Source organism: Arachis stenosperma, chromosome 9, assembly GCF_014773155.1.
Source record: "Arachis stenosperma cultivar V10309 chromosome 9, arast.V10309.gnm1.PFL2, whole genome shotgun sequence".
NCBI lineage: Eukaryota > Viridiplantae > Streptophyta > Magnoliopsida > Fabales > Fabaceae > Arachis > Arachis stenosperma.
This window is the reverse complement of record NC_080385.1, coordinates 41,708,082-41,727,723: the sequence shown is the minus strand read 5'-3', so window position 1 is coordinate 41,727,723 and position 19,642 is coordinate 41,708,082. Positions and strand designations below refer to the sequence as shown.

General features: G+C 33.2%; 1 protein-coding gene and 1 non-coding gene across 2 annotated transcripts; both read right to left on the bottom strand.

Annotated features, from left to right (window-relative positions):
* Positions 1-870: 870 nt before the first annotated feature.
* Positions 871-976, bottom strand: LOC130953450 (small nucleolar RNA R71). The gene has a single exon (XR_009075620.1). It is a non-coding gene; the product is annotated as a small nucleolar RNA R71 (small nucleolar RNA).
* Positions 977-13,216: 12,240 nt separating this feature from the next.
* LOC130949450 (uncharacterized) lies at positions 13,217-14,419 on the bottom strand. Its single transcript, XM_057878165.1, has one exon. It carries the CDS (start codon positions 14,417-14,419, stop codon positions 13,217-13,219), a length of 1,203 nt encoding a protein of 400 aa, XP_057734148.1.
* Between the last annotated feature and the right edge of the window lie 5,223 nt (positions 14,420-19,642).

Here is a 19,642-nt window from a genome sequence, read left to right as displayed (position 1 = left end):
ATTCCACATTCTACACATATCTGCTTGGACCCATGCTAACTTAAGCATCGGAGTGTCATTGCAGGTACAACCACCAACCATCAACATATCAAGCTCGGGTCCCTGACCCCCACCTCGGGCATCTCCAGACGACCGAGCTACACATTTCAGGTAACCCCCGGAACAATCACTAATACTCTTCTCTTCTTCTCATAATTCGAACCCTCTTCTCTTCTCTCTCCGTGTTCGAATTTTTCTTCTTCTATTCTTTTCTTCTTCTACTCACCTAAAAGAATCTCTATACTGTGACATAGAAGATTCCTCTTCCTTTTCTGTTCTCTTTTTTTTAACATGATCAGGAGCAAGGATAAGAACATTCTTGTTGAAGCTGATCCGAAACCTGAAAGAACTCTGAAGAGGAAGCTAAGAGAAGCTAAAATACAACACTCTGAAGAGGACTTTACTGAAATTTTTGAAAAAGAAGTAGAGGTGGCCGATTCCAATAATAATGGTGGAGGTGCAAGGAAGATGCTTAGTGACTTTACTGCACCAACTTCCAACTTCCATGGAAGAAGCATCTCAATCCCTGCCATTAGAGCAAACAATTTTGAGCTTAAGCCTCAATTAGTTTCTCTGATGCAACAGAATTGCAAGTTTCATGGACTTCCATCAGAAGATCCTTTTCAGTTCTTAACTAAATTCTTGCAGATCTGTGATACTGTTAAGACCAATGGAGTTGATCCCGAGGTCTATAAGCTTATGCTTTTCCCTTTTGCTGTAAGAGACAGAGCTAGAATATGGTTGGACTCTCAACCTAAAGATAGCCTGAACTCTTGGGATAAGCTGGTCACAGCTTTCTTAGCCAAGTTCTTTCCTCCTCAAAAGCTGAGCAAGCTTAGAGTGGATGTTAACCTTCAGGCAGAAAGAAGGTGAATCCCTCTATGAAGCTTGGGAAAGATACAAGTAACTGACCAAAAAGTGTCCTTCTGACATGCTTTCAGAATGGACCATCCTGGATATATTCTATGATGGTCTGTCTGAATTGTCTAAGATGTCATTGGACCATTCTGCAGGTGGATCTATTCACCTGAAGAAAATGCCTACAGAAGCTCAGGAACTCATTGAAATGGTTGCAAATAACCAGTTCATGTACACCTCTGAAAGGAATCCTGTGAGTAATGGGACGCCTCAAAGGAATGGAGTTCTTAAAATTGATGCTCTGAATGCCATATTGGCTCAGAATAAAATGTTGACTCAACAAGTCAATATGATTTCTCAGAGTCTGAATAGTTTGCAAAATGCATCCAACAGTACTAAAGAAGCATCTTCTGAAGAAGAAGCTTATTATCATGAGAACCCTGCAATGGCAGAGGTGAATTACATGGGTGAAACCTATGGAAACACCTATAATCCTTCATGGATAAATCATCCAAATTTCTCTTGGAAGGATCAACAAAAGCCTCAACAAGGCTTTAATAATGGTGGAAGAAACAGGTTTAGCAATAGCAAGCCTTTTCCATCATCCTTTCAGCAGCAGACAGAGAATTCTGAACAGAGCCCCTCTAGCTTAGCAAACATAGTCTCTGATCTATCTAAGGCCACTCTAAGCTTCATGAATAAAACACGGTCCTCCATTAGAAATTTGGAGGCACAAGTGGGTCAGCTGAGTAAAAGAGTCACTGAAACTCCTCCTAGTACTCTCCCAAGCAATACAGAAGAGAATCCAAAAAGAGAGTGCAAGGCCATAACCTTACTTGGTGTGGCCGAACTTATAGAGGAGGAGGAAGACGTGAATCTCAGTGAGGAAGACCTCATGGGACGTCCTCTGGACAAAAAGGAGTTCTCATCTGAGGAACATAAGGAATTTAAGGCTCATCTAGAGACCATAGAGATTCCATTGAACCTAATACTGCCATTCATGAGCTCTAATGAATATTCTTCCTCTGAAGAGAATGAAGATATTACTGAAGAGCAGGTTGTTAAGTACCTTGGAGCAATCATGAAGCTGAATGCCAAGTTAGTTGGTAATGAGACTTGGGTGGATGAACCCCCTTGCTCACCAATGAATTGAATGACTTGGTTAGGAAGACATTTCCTCAAAAGAAATAGGATCCTGGTAAATTCCTAATTCCCTGTACCATAGGCTCCATGACCTTTGAGAAGGCTCTGTGTGACCTGGGGTCAGGCATAAACTTAATGCCACTCTTTGTAATGGAGAAACTGGGAATCTTTGAGGTACAAGCTGCCAAATTCTCATTAGAGATGGCAGACTGATGAGCGGATAATTTGTACGCTTTTTGGCATTGTTTTTAGTATGTTTTTAGTATGATCTAGTTAGTTTTTAGTATATTTTTATTAGTTTTTAGTTAAAATTCACTTTTCTGGACTTTACTATGAGTTTGTGTGTTTTTCTGTGATTTTAGGTATTTTCTGGCTGAAATTGAGGGATCTGAGCAAAAATCTGATTCAGAGACTGAAAAGGACTGCAGATGCTGTTGGATTCTGACCTCCCTGCACTCGAAGTGGAATTTTTGGAGCTACAGAAGCCCAATTGGCGCGCTCTCAACGGCGTTGGAAAGTAGACATCCTGGGCTTTCCAGCAATATATGATAGTCCATACTTTGCCCAAGATTTGATGGCCCAAACCGGCGTTCAAAGTCACCTTCAGAATTCTCAGCGTTAAACGCCGGAACTGGCACCTAAATGGGAGTTAAACGCCCAAACTGGCATAAAAGCTAGCGTTTAACTCCAAGAAGAGTCTCTACACGAAAATGCTTCAATGCTCAGCCCAAGCACACACCAAGTGGGCCCGGAAGTGGATTTTTATGTCATTTACTCATCTTTGTAATTCTTAAGCTACTAGTTCCCTATAAGTAGGACCTTTTACTATTGTATTTTTCGTCTTTGGACATCTAGTTCTTAGATCATTCTGGGGGCTGGCCTCACGGCCATGCCTAGACCTTGTTCTTATGTATTTTCAATGGTGGAGTTTCTACACACCATAGATTAAGGTGTGGAGCTCTGCTGTACCTCGAGTATTAATGCAATTACTATTGTTCTTCTATTCAATTCCGCTTGTTCTTGTTCCAAGATATCACTTGTTCTTTAACTTGATGAATGTGATGATCCGTGACACTCATCATCATTCTCACCTATGAACGTGTGACTGACAACCACCTCCGTTCTACCTTAGATTGGGTGGATATCTCTTGGATTCTTTAACCGGAATCTTCGTGGTATAGGCAAGAACTGATGGCGGCATTCAAGAGAATTTGGAAGGTCTAACCTTGTCTGTGGTATTCTGAGTAGGATTCAATGATTGAATGACTGTGACGTGCTTCAAACTCCTAGCAGGCAGGGCGTTAGTGACAGACGCAAAAGAATCACTGGATTCTATTCCGGCCTGACCGAGAACCGACAGATGGATAGCCGTGCCGTGACAGGGTGCGTTGAACATTTCCACTGAGAGGATGGGAGGTAGCCACTGACAACGGTGAAACCCTTGTATAAGCTTGCCATGGAAAGGAGTAAGAAGGATTGGATGAAGACAGTAGGAAAGCAGAGAGACGGAAGGGAAGGCATCTTCATACGCTTATCTGAAGCTCTCACCAATGATATATGATGAGCGGATGATTTGTATACTTTTTGGCATTGTTTTTAGTATGTTTTTGATATGATCTAGTTAGTTTTTAGTATATTTCTATTAGTTTTTAGTTAAAATTCACTTTTCTGGACTTTACTATGAGTTTGTGTGTTTTTCTGTGATTTCAGGTATTTTCTAGCTGAAATTGAGGGACCTGAGCAAAAATCTGATCCAGAGACCAAAAAGGACTGCAGATGCTGTTGGATTCTGACCTCCCTGCACTCGAAGTGGATTTTCTGGAGCTACAGAAGCCCAATTGGCGCGATCTTAACGGCGTTGGAAAGTAGACATCCTGGGCTTTCCAGCAATATATGATAGTCCATACTTTGCCCAAGATTTGATGGCCCAAACCGGCGTTCAAAGTCACCTCAAGAAATCCCAGCGTTAAACGCCGGAACTGGCACCCAAATGGGAGTTAAACGCCCAAACTGGCACCAAGGCTGGCGTTTAACTCCAAGAAGAGTCTCTACACGAAATTTGCTTCATTGCTCAGCCCAAGCACACACCAAGTGGGCCCGGAAGAGGATTTTTATGTCATTTACTCATTTCTGTACACCTTAGGCTACTAGTTTCTTATAAGTAAGACCTGTTGCTATTGTATTAGAAATCTTTGGATTGTTTTTGATCCTTTGATCATCTTTGGACATCTAGTTCTTAGATCATTTGGGGGCTGGCCATTCGGCCATGCCTAGACCTTGTTCTTATGTATTTTCAACGGTGGAGTTTCTACACACCATGGATTAAGGTGTGGAGCTCTGCTGTACCTCGAGTATTAATGCAATTACTATTGTTCTTCCATTCAATTCCGCTTGTTCTTTTACCAAGATATCACTTGTTCTTCAACATGATGAAGGTGATAATTGACGCCCATCACCATTCTCACCTATGAACAAGGTGACTGACAACCACTCTTGTTCTACAAGCATTCGAGGCTTGGTGAATATCTCTTGGATTTCTGATTGCATGATGCATGGTTGATCGCCTGACAACCGAGTGCTCGCCTGACAAACGAGCCAGCCATTCCGTGAGATCAGAGTCTTCGTGGTATAGGCAAGAACTGATGGCAGCATTCAAGAGAATCCGGAAGGTCTAACCTTGTCTGTGGTATTCTGAGTAGGATTCAATGACTGAATGACTGTGACGTGCTTCAAACTCCTAGCAGGCTAGGGCGTTAGTGACAGACGCAAAAGTATCAATGGATATTATTCCGGCCTAAACGAGAACCGACAGCTGAATTCCGCTATGCCGTGACAGGACATATGCAATCGCTTTCACTGAGAGGATGGGAGGTAGCTGCTGACAACAGTGAGACCCTACACAAGCTTGCCATGGAAAGGAGTAAGAAAGGATTGGATGAAGACAGTAGGAAAGCAGAGAGACGGAAGGGAAGGCATCTTCATACACTTGTCTGAAGCTCTTACACCAATGATATACATAAGTATCACTATCTTTATCTTCTATGTTATTTTCGTTCATCATCATATATATTTGAGTTTGCCTGACTAAGATTTACAAGATGACCATAGCTTGCTTCAATGCTAACAATCTCCGTGGGATCGACCCTTACTCACGTAAGGTTTATTACTTGGACGACCCAGTGCACTTGCTGGTTAGTTGTGCGAAGTTGTGTAATGCCATGGTATTGAGCCACCAAGTTCTTGGAGTTCATGACCAGGGATTATTTGAGTTGTGAAAAAGTATTGTTCACAATTTCGCGCACCAATATACATAAGTATCTCTATCTTTATCTTTATGTTTCATTCATCATCTATACCCATTTGAGTCCTCCTGACTAAGATTTACAAGGTGACCATAGCTTGCTTCATACCAACAATCTCCGTGGGATCGACCCTTACTCGCGTAAGGTTTATTACTTGGACGACCCAGTGCACTTGCTGGTTAGTTGTGCAAAGTTGTGTTTATGCCATTGTATTGAGCACCAAGTCTTTGGGGTCATTACTAGGGATTATTTGAGTTGTGAAAAGTTGTGATCACAATTTCGCACACCACAGACAAATCCATGAAAAAGGCTTATGGACAGGTAGAGGACGTGCTAGTAAAGGTCAAAGGCCTTTACATCCCTGCTGATTTCATAATCCTAGACACTGGGAAGGATGAGGATGAATTCATCATCCTTGGAAGACCCTTCCTAGCCACAGCAAAAGCTGTAATTGATGTAGACAGAGGAGAGTTGATCCTTCAATTGAATGAGGACTACCTTGTGTTTAAAACTCAAGGATCTCCCTCTGTAACCATGGAGAGGAAGCAAGAAAAGCTTCTCTCAATGCAGAGTCAAACAAAGCCCCCACAGTCAAACTCTAAGTTTGGTGTTGGGAGGCCACAACCAAACTCTAAGTTTGGTATTGAACCCCCACATTCAAACTCTAAGTTTGGTGTTGGGAGGTCCCAACAATGCTCTGAACATCTGTGAAGCTCCATGAGAGCTCACTGTCCAGCTATTGACATTAAAGAAGCGCTTATTGGGAGGCAACCCAATTTTTTTTATTTATGTTATTTTCTTTTTCAGGTTGATGATCATGTAGAGTCACAAAAACAACTGCAAAAATTAAAGAAAAATAAAAAACAGCATTAAAAACAGCACACCCTGGAGGAGAAACTTACTGGCGTTTAAACGCCAGAAAGAAGCAACAAACTGGCATTAAACGCCAGAAACAGGTTACAGCTTGGTGTTTAACGCCAGGAAAGGAATAAAAACTGGCGTTTAATGCCAGAAACAAGCAGCAGTCTGGCGTTAAACGCCAGGATTGCATAATAAGGGCATTTTGCACGCCTAAAAGGAGCAGGGATAAGAAGTCCTTGACCCCTCATGATCTGTGGACCCCACAGGATCCCCACCTACCCCACCTCTCTCTCTCCCCCTCACACATTTTTATAACACTCTACCCAAAACACCACTCACATCCATCCACTCTTCCACAAACACTCTCCTACCACCTTGGCCGAACCACACACCACCCTCCATCTCCTCTTTTTTCTTCTTCTTCCCTTTCTTTCTTTCTTCTTTTGCTCGAGGACCAGCAAACCTTTTAAGTTTGGTATGGTAAAAGCATTGCTTTTTTGTTTTTCCATAACCACTTATGGCACCTAAAGCCGGAGAAACCTCTAGAAAGAGGAAAGAGAAGGCAAAAGCTTCCACCTCCGAGTCATGGGAGATAGAAAAATTCATCTCAAAGGTCCATCAAGACCACTTCTATGAAGTTGTGGCCAAGAAAAAGGTGATCCCTATGCAATTCAGTTGGAATTGTCATAGAGGGAGACATCCTCATTGAAGAGGACAAGTCCATCACCAAAAAGAAGATGTAGCAAACAAGAGAGCCCACTTATGGACCTTAACAAGAGCATGAGGAATTCCCTCATCAAGAAATCCCTGAGATGCCTCAAAGGATACATTTTCCTCCACACAACTATTGGGAGCAACTAAGGATAGGAGCACCAAAAGCACTAAGGATGGAGCAACAAAGGCAAGGAAGAGACATTGAGGAACTCAAGCACTCCATAGGATCTTCAAAGAAGAAGAACTAGCCGCCATTACTAAGGTGGACCCGTTCTTTAATTTTCTTGTTCTTATTTTTCTGTTTTTTGAATTTGATGCTTTATGTTTGTCTATGTTGGTGTCTTCATTACATGATCATTAGTGTCTAGTGTCTATGTCTTCAAGCTGTGAATAACTCCATGAATCCTTCACCTTTCTTAAATGAAAAATGTGCTTAATTACAAAAGAACAAGAAGTACTTGAATTTCAAATTTTATCCTGAAATTAGTTTAATTATTTTGATGTGGTGGCAATACTTTTTATTTTCTGAATGAATGCTTGAACAGTGCATATTTTTTATAGTGAAGTTTATGAATGTTAAAATTGTTGGCTCTTGAAAGAATGATGAACAAAGAGAAATGTTATTGATAATCTAAAAAATCATGAAATTGATTCTTGAAGCAAGAAAAAGCAGTGAAAAAGAAAAAATTAGCGAAAAAAAAGAGAAAGAAAGAAAAAAGAAAAAAAGCAAGCAGAAAAAGCCAATAGCCCTTTAAACCAAAAGGCAAGGGTAAAAAGGATCCAAGGCTTTGAGCATTAATGGATAGGAGGGCCCAAGGAAATAAAATTCAGGCCTAAGCGGCTAAATCAAGATGTCCCTAACCATGTGCTTGTGGCATGAAGGTCCAAGTGAAAAGCTTGAGACTGAGTGGTTAAAGTCGTGATCCAAAGTAAAAAGAGTGTGCTTAAGAACTCTGGACACCTCTAATTGGGGACTTTAGCAAAGCTAAGTCACAATCTGAAAAAGGTTCACCCAGTTATGTGTCTGTGGCATTTATGTATCCGGTGGTAATACTGGAAAATAAAGTGCTTAGGGCCACGGCCAAGACTCATACAGTAGCTGTGTTCAAGAATCAACATACTGAACTAGGAGAATCAATAACACTATCTAAAATTCTGAGTTCCTATAGATGCTAATCATTCTGAATTTCAAAGGATAAAGTGAGATGCCAAAACTGTTCAGAAGCAAAAAGCTACTAGCCCTGCTCATCTAATTGGGACTAAGTTTCATTGATATTGTGAGATTCATTGTATATTCTCTTCCTTTTATCCTATTTGATTTTTAGTTGCTTGGGGACAAGCAACAATTTAAGTTTGGTGTTGTGATGAGCGGATAATTTATACGCTTTTTGGCATTATTTTTAGATAGTTTTTAGTAGGATCTAGCTACTTTTTAGTATATTTTTATGCAAAAATCATATTTCTGGACTTTACTATGATTTTGTGTATTTTTCTATGATTTCAGGTATTTTCTGGCTGAAATTGAGGGACCTGAGCAAAAATCTAATTCAGAGGCTGAAAAAGGACTACTGATGCTGTTGGATTCTGACCTCCCTGCACTCGAAATAAAATTTTTGGAGCTACAGAAACCCAAATGATGCGCTCGCAATTGCTTTGGAAAGTAGACATCCAGGGCTTTCCAGCAATATATAATAGTCCATACTTTGCCGGAGTTTAGATGATGCAAACTGGCGTTTAACGCCAGCTTTCTGCCCTATTCTGGCGTTAAACGCGAGAAACAAGTTGCAAGCTAGAGTCAAACGCCAGAAACAAGTTACAAACTAGCGTTTAACTCCAAGGAAGACCTCTACACGTGGAAGTTTCAATACTCAGCCCAAACACACACCAAGTGGGCCCCGGAAGTGGATTTCTGCATCATTTACTTATTTCTATAAACCCTAGTAACTAATTTAGTATAAATAGGACTTTTTACTATTGTACTCATATCTTTTGGAACATCTTTGGATTATCCTTAGATCGTCTTGGTCATTCTGGTTCCCCCTATGAGGCCGAAGCCAATGAACACCATTATCACTTATGTATTTTCAACGGTGGAATTTCTACACACCATAGATTAAGGTGTGGAGCTCTGCTGTTCTTCGAGTATTAATGCAAAGTACTATTGTTCTTCTATTCAGTTCATGCTTATTCTTATTCTAAGATATCCATTCGCACACAAGAACATGATGAATGTGATGATTATGTGACACTCATCACCATTCTCACTTATGAACGCGTGATTGACAACCACTTCCGTTCTACATGAAAACAAGCTTGAATGTATATCTCTTGGATCTCTCTTCAACGATTCACATCGTCTCTCCTGACAACAGAGCATCTGAGTCCGAGATCAGAATCTTCGTGGTATAGGCTAAAATCCATTGGCAGCATTCTTGAGATCCGGAAAGTCTAAACCTTGTCTGTGGTATTCTGAGTAGGATCTGGGATGGCATGACTGTGACGAGTTTCAAACTCGCGACTGTAGGGCATGGTGACAGACGCAAAAGGATAGTAAATCCTATTCCTACACGATCAAGAACCAACAGTTGATTAGCCATACGATATCTATGCATGGTATTTTTCATCCGAGACGAGAAATCTGACAGTTGATTAGTCGTACAGAAACCGTAGAGGACCATTTTCACTGAGAGGACGAGAAGTAGCCATTGACAACGATGACACCCAACATACAGCTTGCCATAGAAAGGAGTATGAAGGATTGGATAAAGGCAGTAGGAAAGCAGAGATGCAGAAGGAACAACGCATCTCCATACGCTTATCTGAAATTCCCACCAATGAATTACATAAGTATCTCTATCTTTATTTTATGTTTATTTATCTTTTAATTATCAAAACTCTATAACCATTTGAATATGCCTGACTGAGATTTACAAGATGACCATAGCTTGCTTCAAGCCAACAATCTTCGTGGGATCGACCCTTATTCACGTAAGGTTTATTACTTGGACGACCCAGTGCACTTGCTAGTTAGTTGTGCGAAGTTGTGAAAAAGAGTTGAGATTACAATTGTGTGTACCAAGTTGTTGCCACCATTGAGATCACAATTTTGTGCACCAGTCCCCGTGGGCTGGTCTTCGTTGTTGTCTTCTTGCTTTGAGTCTCACCGTCGGCTTTCTTCACGCAACCCAATTTGGTGAGTTCCAACAAATTTTCCAATTCTTTATGTTTCAATTTTGTTATTGAAAGTTGAATATATTGCTGAAATTTATTTCTGGTTATCATCATTGAACCTTGAATTTGTTGCCGTCTTGCTGAAATAATCACTTAGCTTAAATTTGTTTGTCGTTGAAAATCATCACTGAGTTGAATTTGTTATTGATTGAACCTTGAATTTGTTGTTGTATTGCTGAATAATCACTTAGTTAAATTCTTTTAGTGTTGAAAATCATCTCTGAGTTGAATTTGTTACTGATTATCATCATTGAAGATTGAATCTATTGTTGTTTTGCTGAAATAACGTAGCTAAATTTTTTATTACTGTAAATCTATAAATTATCTTTTGAACTAAATCTTTTGTTATTGAAATTTATTATAGTTGAATTTGTTGCTGAAAATGTAGTTCATGCTTTCTGTAACTCAGAATTATTCAATTAAATTGTTGTTCCCATGCTTTCTCTTTGTATTATTATGAATTATTCTTAATATTGATTTGTAAAAAATACACAAATATAGATACAGATGCAAATTAAAATGAAGGAATTGTTGGTCAAGCTATAAATCTGTCCTATGAAGATATAGATGCTTATTTCAGATCGGCTCTTGGATTTGATTTATTGATGTTATTTTTTGCCTTCTCTATTTCATTTAAATTGAGAAAGGATTTTGTACTAGTGACTAATTTATGATCTCTTTTTGCATCATTAGTTATGTATTTGTTTGAGCGCCATTATGGTCTAGTTTGAATAAACAACTTAATTAAGCTCCTTTTAAAAAAGAGCTTAAACAATAAAAATACATATATTAAAAGTAGCTTATAAATAAGTTATTTTGTATTTGGTCTTTTAGTCCTAAAGTGCATATTTTAAAAGAAGAGTGATAAAAAGCTTTTTATTATAAGAGAAGTCATTTTTTTTAACTTCTCCATAAGTACTTAAATAACTTTGAGTAATTATCCAAATCAGTCCCCAAAGATTTTAAAAGCGGAGATTTTAGTCCCCAAGAAAAATTATTACACAGATCAATCCCCAAGGTTTTACTCCAGCAAACAAATCAGTCCACAGTTTATTTTTCGATAGAGTAATTATCCAGATCAGTCCTCAAGGATTTTAAGAACGGACATTTTAGTTTCCAAAGAAAATTAATATACAGATCAATCCCCAACGTTTTCTTCTGTCAGACATAACAGTCTTTCATCCAAAAAAATTATTATTACTATTATTATTAATTGCACAATAATACTGTTCCATAATTTTTTTTATTTTTTAGACAAAAATAATGATAAATTTATTCGTTAGATTCTTATGTATGTATTTCTAATATAAAAAGTATATATATATACACATATATATATATATATATATATATATATATATATAGTCACTCAATAATAATAATAATAATAATAATAATAATAATAATAATAATAATAATAATATTTTTATTATTATTATTATTATTATTATTATTATTATTATTAGAGATTATTCTACGAAAAATTCAAGGTTGAAATTATTTGATATTTTTGTATTTAATATAAGGGATAAGTATGGTTTTGGTCCCAAAAGTTTTGCGCCAGAATCGAATTCGTCCCTCTTCTAATTTTCGATTTAGAATCGTCCTTAACGTTTTTTTTGTATTAAAATCGTCCTTTTTAATAAAATTTTTTATATTATTCCTAAATTACCCCTATTCCTATTTTAATAATAAAAATTATAAAATTAAAAAAAAAAGAAAACGCGTGTAACACGTGTTGGAGGGGGCGGGGGGAAGAAAACGCATTTGGGGGAGGGAGAAAAGGGTATACGAAGGGGGAGGAGGGGAGGGGAGAGGAGGGAAAGGGAAGAGGGGGAGGGGGAAGGGGAAGGGGAAGGGGGGAGGGGAACGGCGCCGGCGCCGGCGAAGCTTGGAGCTGCCGTCGCCGTCATCGTCGCCGAAAGAAAGGAGAGAAAGGGATACAAAGAAGCGGGGGATTGTTATGTCTGATAGAGAAAAACGTTGGGGATTGATTTGTATATTAATTTTTTTAGGGACTAAAATGTCCGTTTTTAAAATTTTGGAGACTGATTTGGGTAATTATTCTGTCGAAAAATGAACTAGGGACTTATTTGACTGCTGGAATAAAACTTGGGGATTGATCTGTGTATTAATTTTTCTTGGGGACTAAAATGTCCGCTTTTGAAATCCTTAGAGACTGATTTGGGTAATTACTCAATAACTTTTTATAAAGTTACAACAAGTTTAATCACCCGTACCATGCACGTGATAAGATTGAAATTATAATTTTAAGTTGTTATGTTAAATTTTATTTTAATTATAATAATTTAATTAATAAAAAAATAACTTGTATGCGTTGTTTTTCTTTTCTTAATATAGTATTAATTGTATTAACTATAAAATAGTTATTTAATCTACTTTTTTCAATAAATGAAACATATATACTCAATATGACCATAAATAATCTAGTAATACTTAAATCTACCAACAAAGTTTTATATGTTGGTTTACTGTGAAGTAAGAAAATATCAAAATAAGCTCAAAATGAAGAACAAATTAATAGAGAATCATAATGCAGAAAGTTTTGTAATAAACAATAAATAATTTAAACCTACTGAATAACAATTCAATGCTATCCTTTGATACCTGTAAAATATATACATAAAACAACACTGTATCAATGTTTGTATATAAAATTATATGATTAACGTAATTATAAAATTGTTTGTCAAGAGAATAAAATTATACAAATTTTAATGATACTTTTAATATTCTCAAACTATTAATGTACAATAAGAATTCATCTATTAGTTGCTAGAATTTCTAAATTTTTTTAAGTGATAGTAATAAATTTTAATAAATAAATAGATTTAGTAAGACATTTTGTTATTACCTTTTTATTATAGGCTCTCAAAAACTTCTCTATATACTACATTCATCGTGCAGTTATCTTCTAAGTGTCCATGATCTTACAACAGCACTCGCAGACCATCTTTACTCGTTACCATTGATAACGCAACATACAATTGACCATGGGTGAAAACTGGCATTGGAAGGTAAATTCCAACTTTCGATAGAGTTTGTCCCTAGGACTTATTTATTGTCATTGCAAATGACATGATAATTGGGAATTGTCTTCTTTGAAACCTGACCGGCAATGTTTCATTATTTGGAATTAGATTTAGTCTTGGGATAAGAACAATACTTCCAACTTTGTTACCAGTTAAAGTCTTGCATTCTATTACATGATTTTCCATTCTTCTAACTTGCATCCTCGTTCCATTGCACAAACCATTAGTTTGGTCTATATTCCGCAGCAACATAACAGGAGCACCAACCTTCAGAACCAAGTTGTGTGGTGGTAGACCTGAACAATTTATTCCATTTAGAATCTCCGACGAGAAAGCATCTAACTCAAATTCCATATTTCCCTCTTCAGCACACACAGAGTCTGAACTTAAGTAGACTCTTTCTTGTCTAGGTAACCCTGCAGTCATCTTGTTGTTGACATCAGTGACACAATCCAAAGTTGGTGCAAGAATTGCTCTATCCTTAAAATAATTTTCAACGGATAAATTGGATAACATATCTGGATACACGAAATCAATGAGGTCATCCAAAGCTGTCTCAAAGTTCTTAATCAAAATGTCAAATGGTATATGAATGATCGATTCACCATCTGTTGTATCACCAGCCAAACCATCACCAATTTTGAGTAACCATTCTGCAAAATTTCTGAGTTCTTGTATGTTGTTGTTTTCACCTAGTGACAATCTCATGTTTTTTGTAAGCTTCAAAATCTTACAGTTATGCCACAAATATGAAGAATTAATAGAAGACTGAATTATATCTTGCCTTGAGCCTCTGGGAATCATAGGTAAAATTTGTCTAAAATCTCCTCTGAGAACAACAACTTTACCTCCAAATGGGAAATGAGCATTATACGAATCTAAGCACCTTAAAATATCTCTGAGGCATTTGTCTAAAGTTTCGTAACAATACTTACTTATCATTGGAGATTCATCCCATGTGATTAATTTGGCCTTGGATATTAACCTTGCAAGAGGACTTCCCTGTTTAATGCTACATAAAGAATCCTCATTTATGGCCAAAGAAATTTTAAACCTTGAATGTGCAGTTCTTCCATTAGGCAACAAAAGTGTAGCAATCCTACTTGAAGCAACATTTAAAATTATACCTCCTTTAGACCTAATTGAGCATGATATAGTTGACCATAAGAATGTTTTTCCACAACCACCTTGACCGTATAAGAAGAAAAGTCCACCCATATTACCGCTAACAGCACCAATTATTTGATCGTATGCAAATTTTTGCTCATTAGTTAGCCTTTCTAAATACCCACTTAGTTTATTCGCAAAAGCATTAACATCAAAATACACACTAATTACAAATGATATGAATTTTTAATGAAAATACTTGATACTAATAGAAAAAAATTATATAAATAGAAATTATTTAATTTCAATTTCAATTTCATATAACAAAACAGTGGTTTTCAAAAATTATGGAATCTTTTTTGACATATGTATTATGCCATACGTATAAATTATACGGGTTATTATATAAATTTATATATATGCATAACAAAACAGTTTAATATTATATATTTCCTAATTAATTATATGTCAATATTTAAAAAAAAAAGAGATAAAAGAAGAGATATATAAATATGTATAATATTATTGCTATATATGAAGCAGTTTTATATTGCTTTAATTATAAAGACTTACTATAATTATATAAAATTTAATTTGAGGAAATAATTTCCCTTGCCATAAATAATATACTAAAACTGTTAGTATATTATCTTCTTTATGGTTAATTGAATTTATCAATGATTTTTTCGTATAAATTGTTATTACCAAGTTTTTAATAATTACTTAATATACAAAATTTGAAATTAGAAATTGTTATTACTAATTCAATTAACTGGTTAATTAAGTAATAATTGTCAAATTATTAAGGTGCAAAATCATTGATTTACTCAATTGATTTCCATATATTATTTATATTTCAAGTAATAATTTGAAATTATATTATTTACCCAGTTAATAATACTATTATTAAAAATTATTTTTTGCATTGATTTTTAAATCAATTATTAAATAATTATTTTTGTTAAGATAATTGTTTATAAATTATTTCAAATTATATTTTGTTAAGATATAATTATTTAGATTATTACTCATGACACGGGTATAATTTCATTTTATACCAATTAATCAATTATAATTATATGACACGGGTGTAATTTCAATTTTATCTACGGATTATTTCCTGTAATAATATACAACATATTATTTACCGTGATAATTTGATTTGATTGATTTCTAATTATTTATGTACATAAATGATTAAAATATATAACATAAATATCGTAATTATTATAATTCTAACATATAATTATAATTAACATATTTTATCATAATTAAATATTGATTTGATATAATTATAATGAAAATTCTTTCCCAAAATAATATAATCTACTATTATTCATCCACTAATTATTTGGCAATAAACCTTAATATGATTTTTTACATCTCCACTATGAGAAATAACTACTTAGATATACCAAATAATATGTAACATATTACTACTTGTATAAGTTAAGGCACAAAGACAGGATTTAATTAAGGTGATTAAAACTATCACCAAACAAAATATGACCTCAATCGAATAAAAAATGGTACTCGATTTTGCATTAATTAGCTAGTTGAAGAAATAACATACTCATTCATCATTCATGTTTCATTATATTTTTTAAATAATATATAGAAAACATATATCTTGTGTATAAAAATGTGACTATTAGTAATTTTATTAATAAACCTTTTTTTAAACTATTACTAATTTCAATTCTAATAGAAAATCTGAGGAAATAATTTCGCTTGCCATAAATAATATACTAAACTGTTAGTATATTATCTTCTATATGGTTAATTGAATTTCTCAATGATTTTCTGTGTAAATCGTTATTACCCAGTTTTTAATAACTACTTAATATACAAAATTTGAAATTGGAAATTGTTATTACTAATTCAATTAACTGGTTAATTGAGTAATAATTGTCAAATTATTAAGGTGCAAAATCATTGATTTACTCAATAGATTTTCATATATTATTTATATTTCAAGTAATAATTTAAAATTATATTATTTACCCAATTAATAATACTATTATTAATAATTATTTTTTGCATTGATTTTTAAATTAATTATTAAATAATTATTTTTGTTAAGATAATTGTTTATAAATTATTTCAAATTATATTTTATTAAGATATAATTATTTAGATTATTACTCATGGCACGGGTATAATTTCATTTTATACCAATTAATCAATTATAATTATATGACACGGGTGTAATTTCAATTTTATCCACCGATTATCGGCAAATAAAATTTATTCCAATTATAAATAAAATCTGTTTTTATTGGCAAATGAATTGTCTTTAGGTCAACGATTTAATATATGTGTAGGTTTATTTTTTGTCAAATATAATGAAAATACAAATAAAGAAATAAAGGATAAAAATAAACTTAATAATATGTGACACTACTTTATTTTATTAAATTATATAAAAATAGCACATCCACAAAAAATAATCGTAATATATAAATTGAGGCAATAATTTAAAATTCTATAATTATAATTTAATCAAATACTAATAGTAAAACCAAATTACCTAAACAATATTGAACCTATTCTAGTCCTTAGTCACGTATAGTAGTATAGAATCGTTCTTGTAAGGACAACCAACTGAAATAACATCGTAAGTTTCAATATTTAGAATTCGTGCAAAATCAGACCATCCTCTTGTTAGATAAGCTTTATCATCCGCTATCCATGCAATGCGGCAAGGTATAGAATTGTCACACCGAGAAACCAAACTAACTCTTATTCCCCTCAATGGCATTGCATGCATGCAAAAGAAAGCTGGTAATTTCTGAAAAAAATCAAAATATGTTAAAAAATTATTCTAATAATGAACAGCTTAAACTAAGAAAATTTAAATATATTACCAATCGTTGAAATTGCATATCTGAATTTGTCATGAATTTAACAAAACTGAACGCTTACATCCTTCGATAAAGTAGAGACTATTGCCTCTTCTTTGAACGCTTACATCCATGTAGTTGGAACCCGAATCGGTGAAGACAACTCGATGAGGTATTTCATGGATGTGATGCATTGTAAATGATTGTGGTAAAAGACAATCGAACTAGAACATTAGACGATAAGAATAACTTAGAGTAACAACAAATAAAAAATTATCAAAAGAATAATAATAGAATGAGTATATAAAAAAATATTATAAAAAATTATAAATTATACCTTAAAAGGATCAAATTCAATAAAAAACGAAGAATACATTCTTATTCTATGAAGTAGTAAAAAAAACACTAAATATAAAATTATGAATTGATTTTCAAATTTAGATTCATGTACCACAGGAAAACACTATATATAGACTTTAGTAAAACAAAAATAAATATATAAATTACCTATTATTAAGGTAATTTTTTAATAATGCATTAAATTTTGATTTGATACAATTATAATGAAGATATGCTTCTAAATTAGTATAATTATATATTATTCATTAAATATTAATTACAATATAATTATATTAAAGATATTTTTTATAAAAATTTAGAAAAATTATTTGATATACGTGAATCGGGTAACAAAGATTTTTTATTATTATTATTACTATTATTGATATTATTATTATCATTAAAATTATTAAAAGTATTTTTAATTGATAATTAATAAGTAATTTAATAGTGCATTAAATATTAATTTGATATAATTATAATGAAGATATGTTGCCAAATTAGTATTATTATATATTATTCATTTAGTATTAATTATAATATAATTACAATAAAATAATTTAGAATAAAAAAAATTATTCGTTTTGGAGGGAAAACGGAAGCATGAGAAATCGACACGTCACCTTTAGTAGCTGGTGGAAAACCCAGTTTTAGTATATTAAGTAGATTTGGTTTTAAAAATTGTACCAAACATTAATACTATACCATTTCATAAGTTAAAAAAAAATACTTATGGACCTATTCAAATTGACTCTAAGTTAATAAAAAATAGATATTTTTTAATGAAAAAGATCTTTTTTTTTCTATTTTTTAGTCTGTTTGGTAAATTTTTAGTAATAAAAGTAAAAGTAATAGAAAAATAAAAAATATTTTTTGAAAAGTTACAATTTACATATTTTTTTAAAAGATATTTTCTCTAAAAAAAGATGTTTTTCATATAATAAATAAATAAATAAGTACTTTTATATTATTATACCCAAACATAATTGATAGATAAAAAAATCTTTTTGTATGAGATATCCAAACATAAAAGTACTTTTACTTTTTTATAAGATCTTTTTAAAAAATAACTCGAAAAAAAATATTTCTTAGAAACTCACTTAAACAAGTTCTATGTCTAAAAATTGATACTTAATTATTATTAATATATTTGTAAATTGATACTTTAACTTTTGATTTTAATTTTATATTTTTATTTAATTATGATTGGGTCAATTGGATGGATCAATGAGCCATCGAAGGAACTAATAATCCAATAATTTAGTTATATGACCCAATTAATTACCAGTTCGATTCTGATAACTATAATAAAAATTCTTTAAAAAAAACTTAATTAAATTTACTATAAAAATGACTTATTAATTTTTTTTCATAAATCTTTTGAAATGATCGTCAAAGTAAATATTGTATTTTTCTATTTAAAATTTTAAATTGAAAAAATTTTTAAACAGTATCTGGATGGGAAATTGAGATTGAGAAATAAAAATTAAATTAAATTAAATTTTTATATTATATTTAGTATAAAATATATTAAACTGAATTATGTCTTAGTATTATATTTAGTTTAAGATAAATATAAAGATTAAAAATTAAATATAAAATTTAAAAAATTAAATAAAGATATTTTTTAAAAAATATTATTAAAATTTTAGCCTCTGATTCCCTGTATCCTTATATTTAAGAAAAAATTTACTATACATATAAGTCTTTTTGGCATACCGGTTCATACAAATTGGCCCAAACTCAACAAAAACAACTCTCAGTTTAGATTGCGTGTAAGCACGCACTTTCCCAACTCTTGAATAGCACAAACAGTTTTTCTTTCCTCAATTAATGCAATGCTCAAAATTTAAACAACAATAAAAATCTCTCAAAGATCTTTCAAAATCGGCGCAAAAGTGAAGAAAGTTTTAAAGCTGAATTCGAAAAAAATATGAGAAAATGAAATAAGAAAATGAAGAAGAAGAAGCAACAGAAGATGAGGAGGAGGAAGATGAAGCGTTTTGAATTATGCAGAATTTATCAGTACAAACAAATCCACCGAAAATTGTTAAACAATACACATAAATATCTTAGTTTTATACCGAAATTTGCTGTAATTACACAAAAATATTTTCTTTAATGCTGCATTTTCTTCGTCTTCTTTCTTTTT

Excerpts from the sequence above, each read along its gene's own strand:
- LOC130949450 (XM_057878165.1), bottom strand. The coding sequence starts at position 14,419 with ATGGGTGGACTTTTCTTCTTATACGGTCAAGGTGGTTGTGGAAAAACA.